This window comes from Triturus cristatus, chromosome 7 (genome assembly GCF_964204655.1).
Source record: "Triturus cristatus chromosome 7, aTriCri1.1, whole genome shotgun sequence".
Lineage (NCBI taxonomy): Eukaryota > Metazoa > Chordata > Amphibia > Caudata > Salamandridae > Triturus > Triturus cristatus.
The window spans coordinates 490,050,019-490,072,062 of record NC_140590.1 but is presented as its reverse complement, the minus strand read 5'-3'; the positions used below and the strand labels follow the sequence as shown (position 1 = coordinate 490,072,062).

General features: G+C 45.8%; 1 protein-coding gene across 4 annotated transcripts in view; it reads right to left on the bottom strand.

Annotated features, from left to right (window-relative positions):
• Positions 1-22,044, bottom strand: part of MYH10 (myosin heavy chain 10) — a 1,171,079-nt gene that overhangs the window by 809,017 nt on the left and 340,018 nt on the right. For all 4 annotated transcript variants that reach the window (XM_085616842.1, XM_085616841.1, XM_085616843.1 and 1 more), the window contains one exon: positions 8,522-8,640. In XM_085616842.1, the coding sequence (XP_085472968.1) occupies positions 8,522-8,640 (119 nt within the window). The remainder of the gene's footprint in view (positions 1-8,521; positions 8,641-22,044) is intronic.

Here is a 22,044-nt window from a genome sequence, read left to right as displayed (position 1 = left end):
AAACATGTTAGCATTGGCATCATTGCCATAAACATAAAAGCATTATCATTGGGCACAACCCTGTGGGCATAAATCACATTAGCATGACACATTAGCCTGCAGCCACCTTATGCAGTAAAACAGATGAAGCATAAGTGCAATATCATTAGTGTAAAGACACGTTCGGCATACATCATGGCATTAGGCATCATTAGGGCGTTCCTCATTAGCATAAGAGCATGAACATCTTGCATCATAACGTGGGCACAAATCTGAGGGGGCATAGACCTGTGAACCTAGAGGCATCCTTAGTAGCTTAAAAGCATAAGCACACATTAGACATACCATTCCTTAGCATGAATCACGTTTGCAGGAGGCCTGGAGTGAGAACATCAGGTCTGAAAAACACCATAGCAGAAAGCATGCATAAAGTACACCAGCATTATAGGGCCCACCTTGGTAGGCAAAGCATAGAGAATAACCCCTTAACATAAACCAAGGCCTTTGTCAGGCAAGGCATAGGGTAAAACATCGTCGCATGACATGAGGCACGAAAACCACTAGTTATAATCACATGAGGTCAAGCACCATCCGTAGGTAGGAAAACACATTAGATCAGGCATCCGGTGAAACCATCACTGCAGGAATACACTAAGCAGGGAAATTCATTAGGTCTAAGGTCAGAAGGGCGAACCTCATACATGCATACACGTTGCAAAGATTGTCACCACTCCCTGGGAGTAGCTGTCTCTCAGGTGGGCAGTATAGATAAAGTGCTCTCCTCATGCAGGAGTAAAGTTGCAGCGCTAAATCCAGGAATGCAGGACTAAGAGTCCTGGGGGCTGGAAAACAGTTGTAGCACTTCACAAGGCGCTAGACAACAAGCAGAGCACAGTCAATGCGAATATAGCACTCTGGCAGCACAGCGCTGCAGGACCCACGCACCTTCTTCTCCTGGGCAGGGGCTGGAGGCAGCGCTCACGAGGCGCTAGATGGCTCACAATCCCAGGGTCCCACCCGATGGAGTAGCGCCCACGCACCTCACCTCCTTGGAGTGCAGGCAACCAGAAGATAGTGCTCACGAGGCGCTAGGCGGCAGGAAAGTTCTTAGGGGCTTGGATAGCGCTGCAGGAAGAACCCAATTCCAAATATAGCGCCCACGAGGAGCTAGGGGAACATGCAGAGGGACTCCCTCACCAGACGTCAGCTGCAGGATCCACGCTCCTCCTCTCTTTGGGGATGGAGATATAGCGCTGTGACAGCACCGCGCTGCAGGCGTCAGCTCCTCCTGTGGCAATCAGAAAAATAGTGCCTCCTAGGCGCTAGGGAGCGGGCGAGGATCCAGAGTCCCACACAAGGAAGTAGTGCCCACACTCCTCACCTCCTGGGAGTACAGGCAGTCAAAGTATAGCGCTCACGAGGCGCTAGGGCAGTGGAGCAGGCAGGCAAGGCCGGGCAAGATCAGCAGACAGTGGGCACTCATAAGTACAGGACAGCAGCTCCTAGAAGCAGTCATCTCCCATAAAGTGGCACTCCTCCTTACACAGCAGTCTTCACTCCAGCAAAGGCTCTCACTGGCCCTGTGAACAGCAGAGGGGTACAGATGGGCTCAGGGGCCAGCACACAGGCCCTTGCGGCGGTGCCTCCTGGCAGAGTGTCCCCTCTCAATCAAGTCCACGTTCAGTCTGAGCACATGGAGGCACAGCTCCTCTACATATCCACCCCTCCTCCCACTTACCAGAAAGGGCTAGAACCTTCTAGAAGGCTCCTGGCAGTTCCCAACTGTCACTGTGGGGGAGGTGTAGAGCGCCCTGGGTGCCAGGCTTCCCTCCAAAAGCTGGGGGTGCTGGGAAACAAACGACTAGACTGGCAACCCATCTCAGGCAGGCGGCACAAGCAGACAGAAATGGCGTCCATTTTAAAAGTAACATTGCTTTACAACAGTACAAATAAATCTGCGCATGCCATTGCGCAGCAGGTATTATTCTCCTCTCACTCCACACATGACATATACATTTCCTACCATGGGGGAGATGTCACCTTATAGGGGGGTGGGGGCGTTCTAATATACCTATGTAAGGCAGGAAGCACACACACTTGGCACTGCTAACCAGCGCTAAAGTGTCCAAATCCTACAACCTCTCATTCCACAACAGCAAAAAGGCTAGGGAAAAGGCAAAAAAGTTTGGGATGACCCTGCAAACAGGGCCAAGTCCAACAATAGGAATTTCGAATTACACTTTATTTCAGTTCTGCCAAATGTATTTTTCATACCTGCCAAGAGTCATTCTTATAAGCCCAGAGTTTGAAAACCTCACTGCTGAGGTAGGAGTCCAAAGGGACAGGATGCGTGAGGAGTCTTCAGTCAGGATGATGACTATCAACACTCAAAACCAAAAAGGACCTCAGAAGTGGCTCAACTGCCCCAGAGCTCAAGCTAAATGTCCGAACTTGGAGGATTGAGAATCAATCTGAAGGACAGTCTTTCCTGGTGGATCGTGGGCTACAGACAGAAGTCACAAGATATGTCAAGCCTTCTTCGCACAAAAACAACTTGCAAGAGTCCGTACCAACACTAGATGGATATGCTCTACAGCAGCGCATGCTACTACCTACCAGATACTGAAGAGTTTTCTGATGGTGTGGGGGGGTTTAGGGGTTCAGGAACAGTAGACTTCTCAAAGGCTTTCTTGTTTTTGCAGTCATGGGATAATTGTTTTTTTTGAAAGATTTTCCCAGGCTGTTGCAGTATTCCCAAGCACTTGCCAACTCTCTCCTTGAATTGGCATCAGAAAGCTTAAATATGATACAGATAAAATTGAAATGCTAACTTACCTGTAAGAGTAGGTTTGCAGCTTGACGACTTTTTGGATTCACAAGCAGTGTGTAAGGAAACACCTCTATTTGTATGGTCATCCCGGAAGTTTTTGGACTGATGCTGCTGATTTTTTAACTCCGAGTGCACTGAAGCCTGCTAACCAGATCTCTGTTCCAGTGCCCTGATCCTAAAACGTGTATCCTGAATTTGCTTATGCCCAATTGGCATAATTTAGCTTACCTATAAGTCCTAGTATAAAGTACCCTGGGTATGTAATCTAGGTGGTCACCACAGGGATTGCAGGCTGATTTGCGAACCTGGGCGTGACCCAAGTAAAACAAGCCATTCCGTCTGCCACTGAAGAGCAGTTTTAAACTGCTTCCTCAACTTTACCATTCAAAGCAATGGCAAAGACAAACCTCCCTCTGGTCTGTGCGTAAATCACTCATATGGCAGGCCTACCGAAGGCAGGATGCAGCATACTTCACGGGCAGAACATGCAGCAAAACAACTCCTACAGGTACGTAACCATTTCATTTTGCAGCAATATGGCCTCGTACTGTGGGAGTATGAGTAAAGGCCAAGTTCATATTTGCAACCAGGTGTTTGAGTAGTGGAAGTTCAACCTGTGCCTCCTTCTTTGCTTCAATAGCGCAACAGTAATACCTAGTAAATGGGTGTACTGAGGGCAATAAAGAAGCAATGCAGATGTCGTTGCTAAAGAATTTAGCTATGAAAGCCAGCTATGAAAGCTTTCTTCCTTGTGGATGCCTCTCCCCTAGCGTCACACCTACTGCTCTGTGGCAGCTTTGTATTGCCTGAATTATCTACCTTCGTATGGTTGCCTTAGTCACTGGCGAAGCCATATTCATCGTGGGAAAAGAGACAAACAACTGGTTGATATTCCTGATCGATTTATTTCCTGTATACCATATCTCACAGCCCTCCTGATATCCAGTGTGTGGGGGGCCCACTTTGCTTGTGACTTAGAATTGGAAGAACCCCAGGAGATGTTTTACTTAGTTTACATGGCAGTGTGATACCACCTTAGGAGGAAATTTGTGATTAGTTCTCATTGCTATTCTGCCCTAGTGTATTAGAATGTACGGTTTCCACACTGTTAGTGCCTGGAGTTTGCTAACTCTGAACAGTGATGTTACGGATACCAGGAAGGCCAGTTTCAAGGTGAGAAATTGTAGGTCTGTGCTATATATGGGTTCAAAGGGTGGCTTCATCAGTTGCATGAGAAGCGGGTTTAGTTCTATGGGAGCTGCCCTGGGTGATAGCAGTTTTTTTGCCTCTTTCAGGAAACATTTTGATCACCACCATTAGGAAGAAACTCCTTCCTAGGGTATCTCTTGTGTACACTACAATGGCTGCTAATTGTACCTTCAGCATTGCGTAGGAGAACCCTTCTTGCTTCTTTTAGTACCTTCACAGTTATTTTGACCAGCTTGAGTTGTCCAAATGGTCTACAGGAGCCATGCTGCCAAGAGAAATTGTTTGTGTACCAGGTGGAACATCTTGCCTTGTTGCATGGTTAGAATGTCCTGTCAGATTGGTAGCAGCATTACATTTTCCCCACACCAACTTCACTAGTTTGGAGAACATGCTTTCTAGCCCACCGTAGTGCAATGAGAATGAGTGTCATGGTCGCCTGTTTGTAACTCTCTATTACAAATGAGATCAGTGCAAAAAAGTATGCAAATCTCTCGGACCATTCTATCAATAGGGTATTCCACAGGAACCGGTGGCGTGGGTGCCTCAACTCTTGGCATTTCGCGTTTTGTTCTGTTGCAAGCAAATCCAAGTACAGCGTTCTCCACCTCCTGAAGACCTGCTGTAGTAACTGTGCTATAGCTCCCATTCATGGAAGATGCTGTTTTACCTGCTTAATCTGTCTGCTTCTGTGTTTTCCACTCCTGGTAGGTGGATTTCCACTAGTGTTACATTCCTCTGCAGTGGCGGGTCCATATGTCCTGCGCTAGCGTGGCTAACACATGTGATCTTGTCTTTGATGAGGTAGAACATTGTTGTGGTGTTGTCGGTTTGTATTTGGATGACCTTCCTCCTCAGCTGTGACTGGCAGGCTTTCAGGACTAAGAACACTCTTAAGCTCTAGGATGTTTATGTGTTTCACAGAGTCCTTCAGGCTCCACAGATCCACAATGTTTAGTCCCAAGCTCGTGTGGAATCCATCTGTCATAATTGTGGGAAATGGATGCCTGAAAGGTCTGCTTAATGTGATGTTCTTGCACTTCAACGCCTGGATTTCATTTTGCACTTTCTCTGTTACAACTACAGGATCCTTCCAACTCCTCATTGCCTGTGACTATTGTCAAGACAGCCATTCCTGGGCCAGTCTCATATGGAGTTTGACATTTGGTATGAAGGCCAGCCATCATGCCCATGAGTTTCCCCTCGGTCCTCACTGTCAGAGCTTGCACCTTCTGGGAGCAGCATTACTGCCTGGACCCTTTTCTCCATGGGGAAGGCTCTCTCTTGTCTCAAGTCTAGGTTGGCTCCATGGAAGATATTTTCCCTTCCTGGTACTGTGGAGCAATTTTCCAGGTTGATGGAGAAACAGAGGTTGTGCTGCTTTGGCATAACCTGGTGTCTGTTGTCTTTGCACTTCTGGTACAATTTTACCTTTATACGCATTTCGTCCAGATAGGGGTATGCGTTTTATTCCCTCTCCCCCTAGGGACGCTGCCAGGGCAGCCAGGCATTTTGCGAACACCCTGTGAGACCAATTTTATCCCGAAGGGTAGCACTGTGAATTGATAGTGAACCTTTTCTATGAAGAATCTTAAGAATCTCTTGTGTCTTTTATATTAGCATGTGCACGTACACATCTTTGAGGTCTACTGTCAGGTAGGCCCATTTCCAATCAGTGGGGTGACCTCTTGATGTGCGAAACCTTGTGTTTTGATGCATTTGTTCAGCCTTCTGAGATCCAGGATGGCCATTATGGATGTCTAGTTTTGGCACCAAGAAGTAGGCCAAGTACATTCCCTGTTCCTTTTCTGACAGTGGTATCCTTTCTGTAGCGATTTTCCATAGTAGGTCTGGGTGGCTGCCTTTAAATGTATAGTGTCTTCCTTGCTAGGGGCTCTCGCCTGTGTGTGGATGTTGGGAGGCAGGTTTAAAAGTCTGCACTTTTCAAAGGTGATGTTGTACAGTTCCATGATGAAGCCTCCGTTCTGCCTCCTACTGGTGTAGAGAGAGAGCGAGTGTGAGTGTGTGTGTGTTGGGGGAGGGAGAACTGATTTCTGAAGAGTCATTTGCTGTTGTGGGCAGCCCCTCTCAGAGCTGCACCTCTTCCACCTGACCTTCCTTCAAAGGGCTGCCACGGTTGTCCATTGTATTGCCTCTGTGTTGGTGTGCTGTGGACAGGCTGTTGCATGGTGATGGATTTATGGGAGGTAAATGGCTGTGATCCTCCTTGTGCACTAATTATACTTCGTGGGGTGGTTGCTCCTCTAGATTGGCCCCTGAAATTCAGGGCGCCCATGGACTTGGCTGTTTCATTATCCTCCATCTACTGAAGGTATTAGTCTACTGCTGATCCAAAGAGAAAAGAGACTCCCCAACGAAGGACATATTTACCACCGCTGCCTACACTACTGCTTGAATCCGGATACCTTTAGCCAGGCGTGCCAGCGTAGTGCCCAGGTAGAGTTTCCTGATGGCTGTGTCCGCCACATCCGGGGCTGATCTCAAAAAGGTGTTGCTGATTGTTTTAGCCTCCTGGATAAGTGCCTTCCCTCTTTTGATACTGCTCTGGTAGGTGTTGTAGGAAACTCTCCATATTGACGTATCTGGTTCCCTGGTTCAGCACGTTTGGCAGCATTGGGAGAAACTGGTTACTTTGTTGTGATGGCAGTAGTCTCGAGTAAGAAACAAGACTTTCCCTGCTCTTCCTCAAGAGGGTGTCCAAGGCTGGTTTCACCACCACGTAGTGAATGGATATGTCGTCCGATGGGCAAGGGTATGTGTGCACACCTTCCTCCCGCAAAGTGGCATGGAAATCCTGCCAGTTCTCCGAGGAGTCTGCCTCGAATATTCCATCCAGATAGAGGCTTTTGCCGAATTCCTCCTCAAATTCGAAGTTGTCTTTCTGTTCCTTTGCCGGCTCTGTTTTTGCCTGGACTTCTAGCTCAGGCTTTTTGGCTTCAGCCTCAGTCTCAACTGGTGTTTCCTTCAGTGGTCAGAGCAGATCTTGTATTCCCTTGAGGAGTTGTCATACTCCTCCTTCCTTCTGATTTAGGCCTCCATTTCAGCCTCAAGGAGCCTCTTCTTTTTGATGTTGAGCATTTTATTTCTGAGCGTCAACAGTCGATGTTCTCTTTTTCTGCGCTGAAGCATCTCTCTCTCAAGACAACTTCTCCCTCCCATGCTCCCTGTCCCCTTTCACGGCTGAGGCCGGTTTGCCTATCTATCCTTCTCTTTAGATCGGAGGGTCTCTTTGGGCCACTATTCTAGTTGTGCCAACTTCAAGCTGGATGCAGGCTCTCTAGCTTTGGAGCTAGACCCCTTCAGTTCCATATCCGATTTCCCATCTATCTTTAGTCTTTGGCTATGAGCATATTTTAACAATGCCTCTTTGCCTCTCGTGGTGACTCTCCGCATTATACTCTTGTTGCTGAACCATTTGTGTCACCACAGCTGTATGTCTCCTCTGCCTTAGGAGGTCATTTCTGGGTCTGTGCCATGGTGTAGTGCGCCCACTTGTTCTTCTCTCACTTTGTGGGCTTTAGGTTGGAACTCGGTGCAGGTGACGCTGACCTCCTGTGTGTAGTCATGAGGCAGGTGCAAGTTGCACACTTGATGGATGTCCTTCTGTGCAAACCTGTGATGACACTTAGGGCAGAATATGAATCGAGTGTGTTCCCTGGTCTACCAGCATTCTTCGGCCACACTGTCCAGGGACCTCATGGGGTGCTAGTTTTGAAAAAAAAACGAAGATGTTCGGGAGAAACCCTGTGATCTTTAGCATCTTTAGTTCTGCGGTGTCCAACAGTGTATTTTTTATTACTTCAGTTCTTCTTTGATTTTGCTAAAAAAAAAAAAAAACTCTTCTTCCGTCCAGGAGCTACTTCCAAAGCATCCAAACTGAAGAGCAGAAAAATAATCCGAAGGTGGCGACCACATAGTGGAGCTTCCAGGGCCCATGTCTGACATTGTAAGAGAGGTGCAGTGCACCAAATGCTATACAATGACGTCCAAGAATAAGGAAACCACTGAACAATTCTGGACTAAACTGCTAGATGGCAGAATAATGCACACCATGTGACTCAAGAAAGATTCACGCAGCAAAACCTTGAGAAGACATAATGATTCAGTTTAGAGGGTTATGTGGTTTTCTTTACAACACTTTCACAGTTGCCTGATTATTGGTCCAGATGAGATATTTTTGATAAAACTTGGGAAGACAAAGATTAAAAAAATGAACTATTACGATCATGTAATACTATCTTTCTTGGATACACAGTACATTTTTGATGTGTCATCTCAAGAATGAGGACTGCTACGAAACTACTTTCAACCGGTTCTAAAATGCCATTAGTGTCTAATGTGGTAGTTATGCAGGTAATCATACACCTATTTAAATAATAAACACTTTCTCCACTTCCTAGCTTGAGTGCTCCTTGAAGGAAAGGCACTCAGAGACAGAGGAGGAAAAGCTAGTCACATATAAAACACATGTCCACCTGAACATACCTGTTCTTTAGTTTGTGCCTTCTGGACATAGTCTCGGCCAACTTTAATGCGAGGGGTCAGAATTGCTCGGGTAAATTCCATGACGTTCAGTCCCAACAGATGACAAAGTTTCTGAGCCGCTAAGGAGGTTAACCAACAAAAGTTTTAGCACTTGAAATATTCACTAGTGTAATTCATTTAAAACACTACACAACTGATTGAAGAAAACTAAGCAAAAAGTAATGAACAGAATAGATATCATTTTGTAATCTCTGGCACTTCTTTACATTTTAAAAGGGAAGAGCTCAGGCATAACAAGAGGCATGGTCAGGAAAATTACACCAATTAGGCCAGCAAAAAATACATTAGAACATCCTAGCACATATTAATAAAAAATATAAGGTTATGTCAGAGTGCAAAAAGTCGACGAAATTTCGATCCCTTTAGCACAATACTGGGATCATCTTCAGGACAAGACAAATAGTGTCCAAGATAATGGCCTGTCGGACGAAGATCAGGGGCCTGTAATCAACATGAAGGCTGTCGCTCAAAAATATGTTTTGGGTAACTGAAAATCCTAGTATCCACGAGATGATCAAGGATTGGAAGTCGGAAGCGAATGGAGTAAAAGAGAGACAGGGGTTATTCCATGATTCGGTGTGTGAAAGTCAACAGCGATGATCAAGGAGTCAGGGGTAAGTACGTGGGGTACAGCAGCGGAGGCAGTTATCAGAGTTTTCACGCTACAACTGCCTCCGCTTCTCTCAGCGGTTTCAACCCTCCCGCAAGGCCGCTCATCCTTCTACGCTTTAACTTCATTGGCTGGAAGATCGTTTCCCTCAATCGGACCGCATACTTACCCTGACTCCTTGATTATCGCTATTGGCATTCACACACCAGATCATGGATTCCCCCAGTCTCTTTTACTAGGTGCTTTGCAAAAAGGGAGCAGTAGGGCAATTAAACAAACTTTACTAAGGAGCTTGTTCTATTATCTGCATCTATCACTGAGAAAGCTCTGTCTCCAAAGGGCTTAGTGTGAGATGTCAGGATATCGAACGTCAATGGGCATTTAAATCTCAAAGGTCTAGCTCGTACATATAAAGAAAATTTAGTCTTGAGATACTGAGATGTTATGCCATGGAGAATATGGTGTACTATTACTATGGCCTTCAAATCCTTGTGGACAGACAGTGCAGCTGCTTGCAATAGGAGAGCTGTGTGAAAAACGCGAACTGCCAAAAGAGTTGCAAACGGACGGCAGCATTCTGCGCCACCTAGGGTTTTTCCTGCTATATTCAGGCAACAAGCATTACCATAGTCAAGATGCGATAGAACTCGTGCCTGAATCACCGGTCACATGGTAGGTGTTATCAACAAAAGAATATGTTTGACCAGTTGTAGCTTCCAGAAACAAGTTCTGTCTACCTGTAACACCGGGCCACCCAGTAACAGATCTGCATTGAGATGCACACTGTTTTGCTAGGGTTGGACACAGGCCCATAATTGCCAGCCAAGCAAAAGGATCAAGGTCAGAGGTTTAATTTCTGGTGCTCAGAAGCACAGTCTTCACCGGGTTTACCTTGAAAAAGCTGGCAGACATTAATTGCCAAGCCACTATAAGAGTAAGGGCTAGTTTAGAATGTAAAGCTGAGGTGGTGGCGCTTTATAAATGTTTAATAATAGGTATGTGTCATCAGCATACATATACATTTTCACAAGTTTATGTACCACTCATAGCAGTGTTAATATAAGAAACGAGCCGTGACCCCTGTGGAATACCGCAAGAATTTGATTTCTGCCGTGGAATGAACAGCTTCGCACTATCGGTAAGGTATAGAGCAAGCTGCTTGTCTCCAAAAAAGTATACAGCTCTTTAAGTAACAGTTTCTCGAACATTTTAACCAAAACAATAAAGAAATTATCTTGGGACACAATAGTTTCTAAATGGTGGCAGGAGTTGTTTTTTTAGTAGAGGCTTGATCCTGATGGCCTTCCACTCATCTAGCACCATTCCCTTTCGTAAAATAAATTGAAGAGGGCAGTAATTTCCTCAGCCACTTGCGAATCTACTGGCTTCATGAAGTATGAAGAACAGGGGTCAATAATGTTTATCCTAGGAAATGGCATCTAACACTTCCTTCTTAGATAATTGGTTCTAACAGAAATCACTAATTTTGCCTAATATTGTAAGTATTTCCCTAGGGATGGCACGGTTAGTCGGGGGGACGATGGAAGAAACAGATTCAGGCTAGATGGTCTTGCTTGTCTTTTGATTTATGACCATATAAGTAAACCATGTAAAGCAAAGGAATCACAATGGATCATTTGAGCAAAGACTGCTTTTCAGGTAAACACAGAAAGATCGAAGGAGCTGAATGGTAACCCTAAACAGTGGCCATAGCAGGACAGTCCCAGGCTTCGGGAGTACATCCGACAACTTAGCCTGCAAAAAGCTGATGTACCATGCCACACACTTTGCCCAAAGGCCTGAATATACAGACTTAGTGGATAGAAGGCAAGCAGCCAAGATCACATCCACAACTTATGGCAGCAAATCAAACCCACTCAGCCAGATCCACTCAATCTCCACACATGGAGGCACAGATTGTAAATACTCAGGTACTGGACCATGCTCTCCTGTTGGGTCCTCCAGAAGAGGAACCTGAAGGTAAGGGCATATGTTCAGGTTTAGCAAGACAGAAGAACAGACCCTCTGGTCAAAAGTGGACAAAGAGGAAGGCAGTAGCCAACTTAAAGAATCATATAGACTGATTGTTTCTAAATAATGGAGTGCCAGGTGGACAAACAAAAATGAACCCTTGTTCAGAACAGATCACAAAAGTCTGAACGATGGAAAGCTAATGTGGTTTGGCAGTGCTCACAATAGGGGAGAATGAATTGCAGTGCTGTCCTTGTTGCTCACCACAACATCAGCTACTGCCCCTGTCTTTGGAGCCGCAAAAGAGGCCTGTCCGTCATAAGAAAATCTGCTTGCTAATATTAAGGAATGCCGCTGGATAACAACGATGGTAACTATGGCACATGCAGAACACACATGCAGATGCCTAAGGCATCAATTTCCTCGCAGTTCCAGTCAGGGGTAGCTGTGGGGAAAGTATATGGATTGATCATGCAAGAGGAAGTTTATGCCATGAAACATTCCAGAGTAGGATATTGCATCAAGAAGGATAGCTCTCCAGGAGCAAGCCTGTGATAATGAGCAATCAGTCTGCTCACCAGAGGTCAAGTATATGGCTTAGACCAAGCTGCAGTAAGGCAATCGGTCAACATATCACTGAATGGCAGCAAGGGCTTAGAAGCAGAAGGTTCATGATGCAAAATCTTGGTCAATGGATTGGCTTTAGAGTTAACACTGAGCAGATGAGAGTCCAGGACTTTCGTATCCGTGAAAACCACCAGTGCACAAGAGGCGCTCTCCTCTGTGGGAGAACCCAAGGTAGAGTTAATGTTGTTCTCTGTTGAAGTACCTGTGCTACTTGCATTTTGCTAATCCGAACAGAGACCCTCATCTATATTAAGAGAGAGGAGACGGTGAACCGCCACATCATCATTCTGGTCCTAGGGAGCCTGATTAAGGCTGATGCTGGCATCGAAGTGGAAAATGGTCTACATCGTCCTAGAGTATTGCCGCTATGCTAAGGAAAGTGGTGGAGAGTCCCAAAGCACTACATGCTGAGCCTTTGTGATTTTGTACAGAGACATGGACCGAGAGCATGCTGAAGTCAGGTCCTGATCAGACACTGAAATCGGGGGAATTCAGGAGGCGTCGTCCCTGAAGTAGGGCTGGCATAAGAAAAAGAATCACAGGTGGGTGTGTGGTAAAGGAGTGAAGGGGTGGAAAAACACCAGGACGGCGCTAAAGGAAGGGGCTCATCCCCATCAGCAATATATGTTTGATCACAGAATTACTCTCAACATTGCCAAAATATGTTTGCATTTCAGAAGTCTAAAATACATAGAAAATTGCGGGCTGGCTGACTTCATGGAGTTCTGTCCAAAACTTATAAGAAACATTTAGTAACTAGTGTTTAACATAAATAAGATAGTGTTTATCTTGCATACTAGGCTGCTAAAGTCAGTAATTCTACCTTCACTGTTAAGTAAGCTAAGCAGTAAATTAGCCAAATGTTGGAGAGAATGGAGTACTCGTGCAGTGTTATTTGTGACCATAGATGACTACCCTACTTTGTTGTATAGGATCGCCTTGTGGGGAATGATATCTAGTTTGTTTTCAATCACTCAACTTCTAGGCGTCCAAGGTTCAAGCTGCTAAGTTAATTGGCCTTGGCCCAATATAAAATATTGTGTTGCATTGTCAACATGTTGGCATCGCTAATCCATCTATATTGTAAATATAAGTTTCCAGTCCAACACTTAAGTTATTTATCAAGCGACTCCAGCAGCTTGCCCAGGACGGCCAACTTCCGTCTATTTCTCCTCTCCCTCTCCCTTGGAATCAAATGATGAGTCCAGGGAGCTCCATAACACTCGGAATGTGCACACTCCAATCCCACACATCTCCCTCAATAACCCAAAACAAAAAAATATCAGCTAAACAAAGTAAGGCAGAAGTTTTCTTTACAAAGTTGACACTAATAAATATAACCAACTTATATGAATGACATAAAAGTAGGGTAAGAATTTGCACACAAAGTTGACACTAATAAACATAACATGCTACTACATGATGAATGAATACATTATGAATATAAAATGTAGGTGGGACAAGCATAAACAATACTAACTACGGAGCTAGCCTACACATCCCACTACAAAGTCCTTATACTTTTGCACACGCCTTCCCAACTTAGAAACTCTCTTCCCTTTTTAGGTGAAGCCTGGGCAGTGTACCATGCTCCAGAATTTGATAAAAATGAGTTCTGCTGAATTAAAAAAAAAATCACATCTTTTAACCCCTTGAGTGCCCCGCCCTTTCCACGCCCTGTGCCGGGCGTTTCATTAGCGGACGGGGCTCATGACGAGATAGTCTCGTCATGGGCACAGCGCAACCGCGGCCCATGACGAGACCATCTCGTCATGGGCACTCAAGGGGTTAATATAGCAAAGTACAAATGGCAACAAAACAATTAGCCTTATCATTAAGCGAACAAAATCCGTGTCACGGAATTTAGCAAAATAGCAAGAAATGAGGGAAATCAAATGGATTTTGGTGCTTTTTGCCAAAGAATAAAAAAATAGAGGATAGCATTCCTACAAATCATTGGGGGATTTAGTTTTCACATAATGAGCTACTCTTTCATGTAAGAGATACAGTCGTTGACTGGATTCATTCCAATTTTAAGCAGCTAAATTATTAAACATACCATAAAGCTTTGAGTCATCTGCAGTTAAAATAAACCTATGCAATTTTTTATCATCCTACTGAGAGGCATGTTGTATCAAAGCAGCATATCAAATAATGTTTTAAGACGTCTGAAGGCATAAACTGACTCTCCATTCATTCATTCATTCATAAAATTTACAGTGAAACATAAAATGTATCAAAGTTTCCAATTTAAAAGAAAAAGATTTGCATTATAAATAGAATAATAACCAATGAAAGAATACATAAAGGGTCATAAATATTGTTCATGCAAACATTAATTCAAGTAATTATCTCTTAATAATGTTTCTAATGGTTAAAGCTATTCGGAAGACTTTGCAACAGTTCTAATCCCAGATGGTAATTTCTGACCAACGAGCTACACCATACTGTGGCCAAAAAAACGTTGACGTGAACCTTGACACAGAGGGTGAAACATAATAAACTGACATCTGCTTGGCTTTGTAATATTATTGTATCTACATGGGGGTTTACCATACATTTTTTCTGTGCCATTAGGGCAGAGATGAGAAAGCTAACAATCAGTTTGTGTCATTGCAGTGCAACAATCTAATTTGGAATCTTAAAATAGAAGAACTATACCCATCCTTTAGCACTGGGCAGGTCGGATTGGTGAGGACTCTGGAGTTAGATATGAGTATCTACAGGCATGATCGTTAATAAAGATTAAGAAACTTGTTCTTCCGATCGATACTTCTACCTGCAGAGTCCTCCCCTTCCCAGGCTGTGGGTCTGAAAGAGTGGTCAGAGAAGGAAATCCTGGAGAAATCAGCTTGCAAAATCACCACCCCTGCTCACTTCTGAATCTAAAAGGCAATGCTTCGCAAAGAATTGGAGAAGTGCCCATGTAGCTGTGCAATAAATGTCAACGATAGGGACACCTCTAACAAGTGCCTTTGGTGGAAAGAGTGGATTTCCTCAGGTGGTTCCTGCTTGGCAAGGGTCTCACACATTTTGATGCACAAGATGATCCAGTGCAAGAAGGTCTTCTCCTGCCCAATTTGCCCTTTTAGATACCTGCATACCCCACAATGAGCTGGTCAACAGACTTGACCTCCTTTGTGTTATTAATGCAATAACGCTCAGCACTTGGCCAGGGGTCAAGATGGTGCAAAGCTCTCCTCCTATTCAGTGCGATGTATTTGAGGGTTAAAGGTAGAAAGGATGACGGACAGCCCTAGATAGAAAGTTGTCATCATCTTAGAAAGGAAGCCACTTTATTTCTGAGGACCAATACGTCCGGGAGAAGCACGTAGGTGGACATTCCTTGCTATAGAACCTCATGGAGGTGCATGTCTCAAGGAATATCCAGTTGAGGGTTAACAGACGTAACTGGCAACCGTGAAAGGAGCTCAGAAGGGGCACTCGTCAAAACAAGTTTTAAGTCCCACTGGGGAATCACAAAGGGAAATTGTATAAATGTGTCTCAGTGCCTTCAAGAACCTGATCATAATGAGAGATCTCAATAGGGCTGGCTGGTCTGGAAGGAAGATAAATGCTGACAGGGCAACATTGCACAACCCTGCTGGGCTAGTGATAGACTGAAATGAAGGACCGCTAACAGCTGTGCCTTTAAAGAGTGTACATTCTGCTCTGTACACCAAGCAAGAAATTCATTCTGCTTTGCAGAATAGTCTCATTCTATGCATTCCATGCAGAGCAGACAGAATCTTGTCAATCACCTGGGGTTGCAACTGGAAGAAGCTTAGGAGTCTCCTATAGAACTCCAGGAAAGAATGTGGATGCTCTGTAGATTTCCATAAAGAACCCACACCCCCAACAGGAAGAGAAGGTTCCACCTGAGAGGCAGATGCAGCGGAAACCAGGGAGTGTCACAGGAGATTTGCATACCAGACTCTTCTTGGACAGTCCAAGGCGATGATGACTGAGACCATTCCTGATGAATGTTCTAAAGAACTTGAGGAATCAAATCATGGGAAGAAACACATACTGAATTGGAAAGTTCTAGCTCAAAAGAAACATGAACCCACCCCCAAGGCTTCTGCAAAGGACACTGGAGAGCACATAACTGTGGCCAGTTATGTTCTCTCAGGAAGCATAAAGAACCACCTGTGGCTTTTTCCACAGGTCAAACACATTCTGCACCACCTCTACATGAAGACACGACTTGTAATCAGCAAAATGACCATCAACTGAGGCTGTCAGCCCTGACGTTCAGTCAGACTAATCAAATTCCATGCTGGAGCTCCTGGCCGAGAAAGTGAGATCCCACTCCTCCTGGTTTGTTGATAAGACACACTGCAGTTGTATTATTTGTCAAGATATGGACAAAGTGAATACAAGTAGAAGGCAAGAAAGCTTTCAGGGCTAGGCGAATAGCCTGCAGTTTTAGCAACTTAATTTAAAGAGCCTGTTCCTCTGAAGACCAAAATTTCCACTTCCTCCAGATGCATACAGCATCCGGTAGAAGTGCTCATCACCACCAAGATCACTGTCGTAGGTGGGTGAAAGGACTTTCCTTGAGATAGGTGCTCCTCTACTGACCACTTGCCCAGACCTGTGTCAGTGTTGCAAGAGCATGTGATTGTCTCAGATTGATTTCCCTTGTGCAGGAATCACTGCCAACAAAGGCACCACTAGACAGCTCTTATGTGCCCACCTGCATACATGAGCAGGGGGATTCAGGAAGTCAGCAGCTCTAGCAGCCAGAGGACTAGCACTTGAGCTCCTTCCTAAAACAGAGGAACCATATCCCTAATGTCCTAGATTCTCTGAGAAAGAAGAATGGCTTGGAAAGTTGTGTACAGTACTGCCGCTTTGAATAGGAGGCATTGAGATGGCTCTAACTGAGACTTGTGCAAAAGCCGAAGTTGAACAGTAGGGATGCTGTTGGATACTGGTGATGCAACACAGCCTCTAGGGAGCATGTCTTCAGCAGCAAGTCGTTAAATCATAAGGGACACTGTTCCGAGTTGAGGGTGTATAGTCTCACCTGCTCAACAAATGGAGATAGAAAGATTAAGAATAGCATAGAAGGTAAGAGAAGAATGAAAAAGAGAGAGGCAGAGGTATATCCCCGGTATCAAGGATCCAATCCCGAAGGGGAGGGCCAAGTCTTGCCTCTTAGTTGCCCTCACACACCCCTGTTGAGCAGGTGAGACTATACACCCTCAACTCGGAACAGTGTCCCTTATGATTTAACAGTACTTTGTGGAGCACGGACACTGGACCTGAACAGGCTCCTGGTCTCCCCCTTCTTTTTTTGTGGATTCAGCAGCAAGTCACCTAGGCACAGGAATACAGAGATCCCAACTTTTTCATATAAACACAACCTTTGCCCTCATCCTGGTGAAGACAAAGATGTTAATATGAACAGGAGGACTTCAAGCAAGTAGTGAGCGAATCCTACCAAAGGTCCATCCTGTGTGACTGCAGGATCACTATATAGAAAGATTTCTCCTCAGCCTGCAGGATGCCCCTCCAGTTTCATGTTTCCACAACCAAAAGAACCTGATCCATGGACAGCATCTTGAACATTTTCTTACAAAGGTTAAAAAAAGTTCAGGAGTTTGACGTCCTGAATTGATTGGAGAATACTGTTTAAGTTCATGCGAACCAGGAAGTACTCTGTATCGCACCTCTGACCAATGTCCAGCACTTTGACCAACTCCGTAGTTACCTTATGCAGCAGGAATGTCACTTCCTGCTGCAGGATTTACAGGTGTTCTTCTGAATGAAGAGTCTGGATATGGAGAATCTGAGGAGGAGCCTGTCAGAGTATACCCCCTTTCTACAATTTGAAAACCAGTATATCTATCTTCCAGCTGGCCACACAAGTTACTTCAAGGGGAAGCAAAAGCAGATTTCCAGGCGGTGTGGGCAGCGAGGAAAAAAGGCTGTTAGGTCAGGCAATCTTTTCCATTGTCCTTGTCCCTGTACTAGAGCAGCAGTTGGTTGACCTGTTGGACAGGCTGAGAGGGATGATGCTGTTGAAAGAAGAGGCACTTCAAGAATCCCAGAAGATTTCAGAACTTTCTGTAGTCCCAGTCCCAGTCTGAAGGGAATTGATAGTAGCGGTCCCTGCCTTCAATTTCTCCAAGGCTGAATTAGTCTTGTTCCCAAAAGGCCATATAAAAAGGCAGTCTATAATGCTCGCCAGCACATCCCCTGAAAAACTGTTGGACCATAGTCTAGCGTGTTTCCACCATCTCAATTCCTGCCCTAACCTGACAAGAGACATTTAGGCCATTCCACACTTCTGGAAAGTGGTCCCTAAGCTAGAGCACGAGGTTCTGCACCACCAAGTCTGCTATCTGCCACAATGCGTAAATGCTGCAAGACGACTGCCTCCAGATGTTTAGATTCCAGATCTGGAGGAGCCACTGGGAATGCACCTTAGCTCTGCTTCAAGCAGGATGAAGCCAGCCCTCTTTGGCTTGTATAGTGAGATGAGAGGATACAGAGTATCTTAGTAAGAGCCTGTGCATTTTAGCAATTAGCAGATTTACTACTGTATCAGATGAAAGCTTAGCACTGACGGCATGGGCTCTAGCAAGGTGTCACTGAATGAAAGCAAAGGCTCCTATGTTGCTAAGGTTGGCAAAATGACCTCTATTAAGATATCTACCTTGGTTCCACTGTAGGTAAAGCAAGCTTGCGAGAAAAGGCCCTCTATCTGCATGGCTGCCCCCACTTTTTGCTGAATTGCTGATGTACTTTGACTGAGTGTGCCCTGGGCTCCTGCTAATCAGGTACCCAGGGACTATGTTCTTTCCCTAAAACTGCATTGAAGCCTAAACCCAATTAGCATCTCTGGCCACAGGTACCCAGGACACTGTGACCACTGTAATGTGCTAAGGGCTGCAGCACATTATTGCGCCACCCTAAGAGGCCCTGTCCCTTACACTCACACACTACCTTTGCAGGCTACGTGTTTTGGTGCAGAACAAAGTGAGGAGTCGACATGGCACACATCTCTGTGTGCTAAGCCTACAACCCACTGCCCTGGCGTAGATCAGTCACCCCTCTAGCTGGGTGCACTATACCAGTGGTGAGGGTGCAGGTGCATGAGCTCCGTACCGCTATAGAGTCTAAGGCCACTCTTAGAAACTGTAAGTGCAGTGCTGCCATTAAGAGTATATGGTGCTGGGAGTTTGTCATTACGAACTCCACAGCACCATAGTGACTACACTGAAAACTGAGAAGTGTGGTATCAAATGTCTCAGCACATTAAACCCACACTGATGCCAGTGTGGGATTTCATGAAAAATGCACACAAAGGGCATCTTAAGAGATGCCCCCTGAAAACTAACCTACCACTAGTGTCCAGGCTGAGTGGCTGCTTTCAGCTGCCACCACCAAACATGTTTCTGGACCCCTGGGTCGAGAGCCTGCTGCTCTCTGGTGCCTGAAACAATGCACATCCTGGGACGATGTGCCAAGCCTCCTCCCCAAGGGGAAGCTTCAAAGGCTTGCCGCCTTTGTGAGCTTCTCCAGGCCACTTGCTGCTCTCAGCAACTGGTCCACAATGGTTCTGAGACCCACTTTGGGCGGGAGAACCAACATGAAAACCAAGTGAGGAAGAAAGGTGTGCCCACCTCTGCCAACTCCAACCCTGAGGTGAGGAGGCGAGGAGAAGCACAACTCTCAGTCCTCGCCATCTTGCAGATGGGGGAGGGGGATTCAGCCAACCAGGGACAGGCTCATGCCCCCCTCCCACTGGAGGGTGGCATAATAGGGGGTGTACCTCCCCCAGGGAGGAGACACATTGGTCCCTGCCTTTTACCTACCTGTAACACCCCTAAATCTAGTATTTAGGCGCACCCCTGAGCCTCGCTTCCTCAGACAAGAAGAAACTACAAGAAGAAGGACCGAACAGCTGTGCAGCAGCTAACAAGAGCAAGACGCCCACTGACTTGGCCCCAGCCCTACCGGCCTGTCTCCACCTCGAACCTGCTCCTACGAAATTCCGGTGTGTCCTGCAGCCAGCAACCACCAAAAACCCCGGAGGACCTGCCTGCTTTCAACCACAAAGACTGTCTCCCGTGAACACCGTATTTGTTTATCTGCAACCTCTGGCTCTTGCCAGACACCACAAATCTGCCCCACTCTGCACCCGCTGTCCACGGCCTGAGCGGGCAAACACCACGAGGAGGTGCCCCCAGCGATCCTGACCCGAGATCCAGTGACTCCTGACCTGCCTCCAGCCGAAGCCTGCAGCCTAAATCTATATGGTCCCCCCCCCCCCAAGCGTGACCAGGAGCTGGTAAGAAGATCCGGCCCCAAAAGGCACCTCTGCACCTTATCCCCCACGGCCTCGGGTGCCCAAACCGACGGTGCCTAACCAACCCCTAACTTTCCAATTTACCTCTCGTAGTGGTGGTCGCACCCAGAAGACCTTCGTCCCCAAGCCTGCAGTGCCTTTGCAAACCAGAGGTTTCCCATTGAAATCAACAGGTCGTCCGACGTCGAAACAGCACCCTGCACCCAGCCACCCTAGTACAGCTGAGGGTGCACCTCTGGTGCTACTTTGTTTCCCCATTTGCCCTGAACTAAACTCCAGGAGCTTTGCTTTCACAACCAAGTGGCCTGCTTGCCAGCAGCCACCAACCGGAGGCCCCCTATTCCCCACTGGATAACATTGGGCCTCAGCACTCTGCACCCTGCCGCCCTAGTGCCGCTGAGGGTGTAACTAGAGTGCGCCCTTGACCCTGGGGGAATCCTGAGTCTACCCCAGAACCTCAACTCCCACTACCAAATACTTACCTCAAAACCGATAACACTATTTTCCTCAATAGGATAATATTTACTTTTTCTTAGAAAAGTGTGGAGTTTGAAAATTCTTAAAAATTGCACTAACAAAAACGATTTTACTTACCTTTTTACAGGAAATGTCCTAGAGTAGTATCCAGGTATACTTCTCTGAGTAAGAAAAGTAATCTCAAAAGTAGTAATCTCAAAAGTAACTTACCTGTAATTTTGCTAAAAAGCCCATTCAAGTCTATGTACTGTATTTACAAAGTATTGCATTTCTCTGAAACCATACTGTAAGTCAAAACAAAGTGCAAATACAGTTTCAAACTGTTTACAAACTGCATTAGCACTGTAAATTATTTATTGCTTACCTGTGCCAGGCTTGCTTGGTTCTAGAAAATAAAATAACTAAAAGAATATTTTTTATACAAAACAATTGGTCTGAAGTTCAATCTTTGAGAGTGTGAATTCATTTGCTGACTGGGTCTGTACAACAAATGCTTAACACTGCCCTCTGATACTTCCTTACTGCTTGACCACACTACCACAGATAGAGAATGAGGTACTATCTAACTTTACCTCTGCCTACCTTTGGGGTTCCACTGGACTCTGTGCACACTATACCTCACTTTGGTATAGTATATACAGAGCTAGCTTCCTACAAAGCTCTAATACTTCTGCTGCCTTTCTCAACATTCTAAGAAATGAGGCAAGCTCTGGAGGTATAGGGCATATGGGGCACTCTGTTTTGGTCTCTGGTAATATGTCCAAACAAATGGCATTTTGAAGGCCCAGATAATCAGCAATGTCAATTGATTGTGGTGACAGCAAATGTGCCACCACACTGTTGTCACGGTCATCATTTTCTATGGGTTCTGGCGTCTATACAGGCCAGAGTCTGACCAAACAACTCTTCCTTAGCTTGACAGTAGTGCTGGTATGCCAAAGGCTTTCTACGTTGCCTCCTCTAATGTCCCTAGGGTTCCCTCCCCTCTATGTAGGATTCCCTTGGTTTTACAAGAGTACTGTAGAGAAGCTATTGGTAGTGCCTGAACAGGCATTGACATCGGAGGGGGTAGATACATCACCAGATTGACTACTGCCGTAAGGAACATGGGATAGGACTGCATCGGTGCCACAAAATGCAACAGCAGTAAAAGTCCAGAACGGGGTCAGGGGTTGGCACCAGAGAGCCGCACTGCTGGAAGCTCCTCAGATCGGCTGATAAGATACAGCTCTGATGAGGACTCTATAGTAGACGGAGTACATTGAGACAACCTACCTCTTGACGTCAGCCAGCGTCGAGCAAAGGGAGCCATAATGGGAGGACGAGCCTTCTCCTACATCGCAGGCAAGACCTGGAACAAACTCCTCCTTAGCATCAGGCAAACCCCCACACTGCAAGCATTCAAGAAGAGCCTCAAAAACTAGCTCTTCGGATGAGACAGAGCTGCTCGAATCC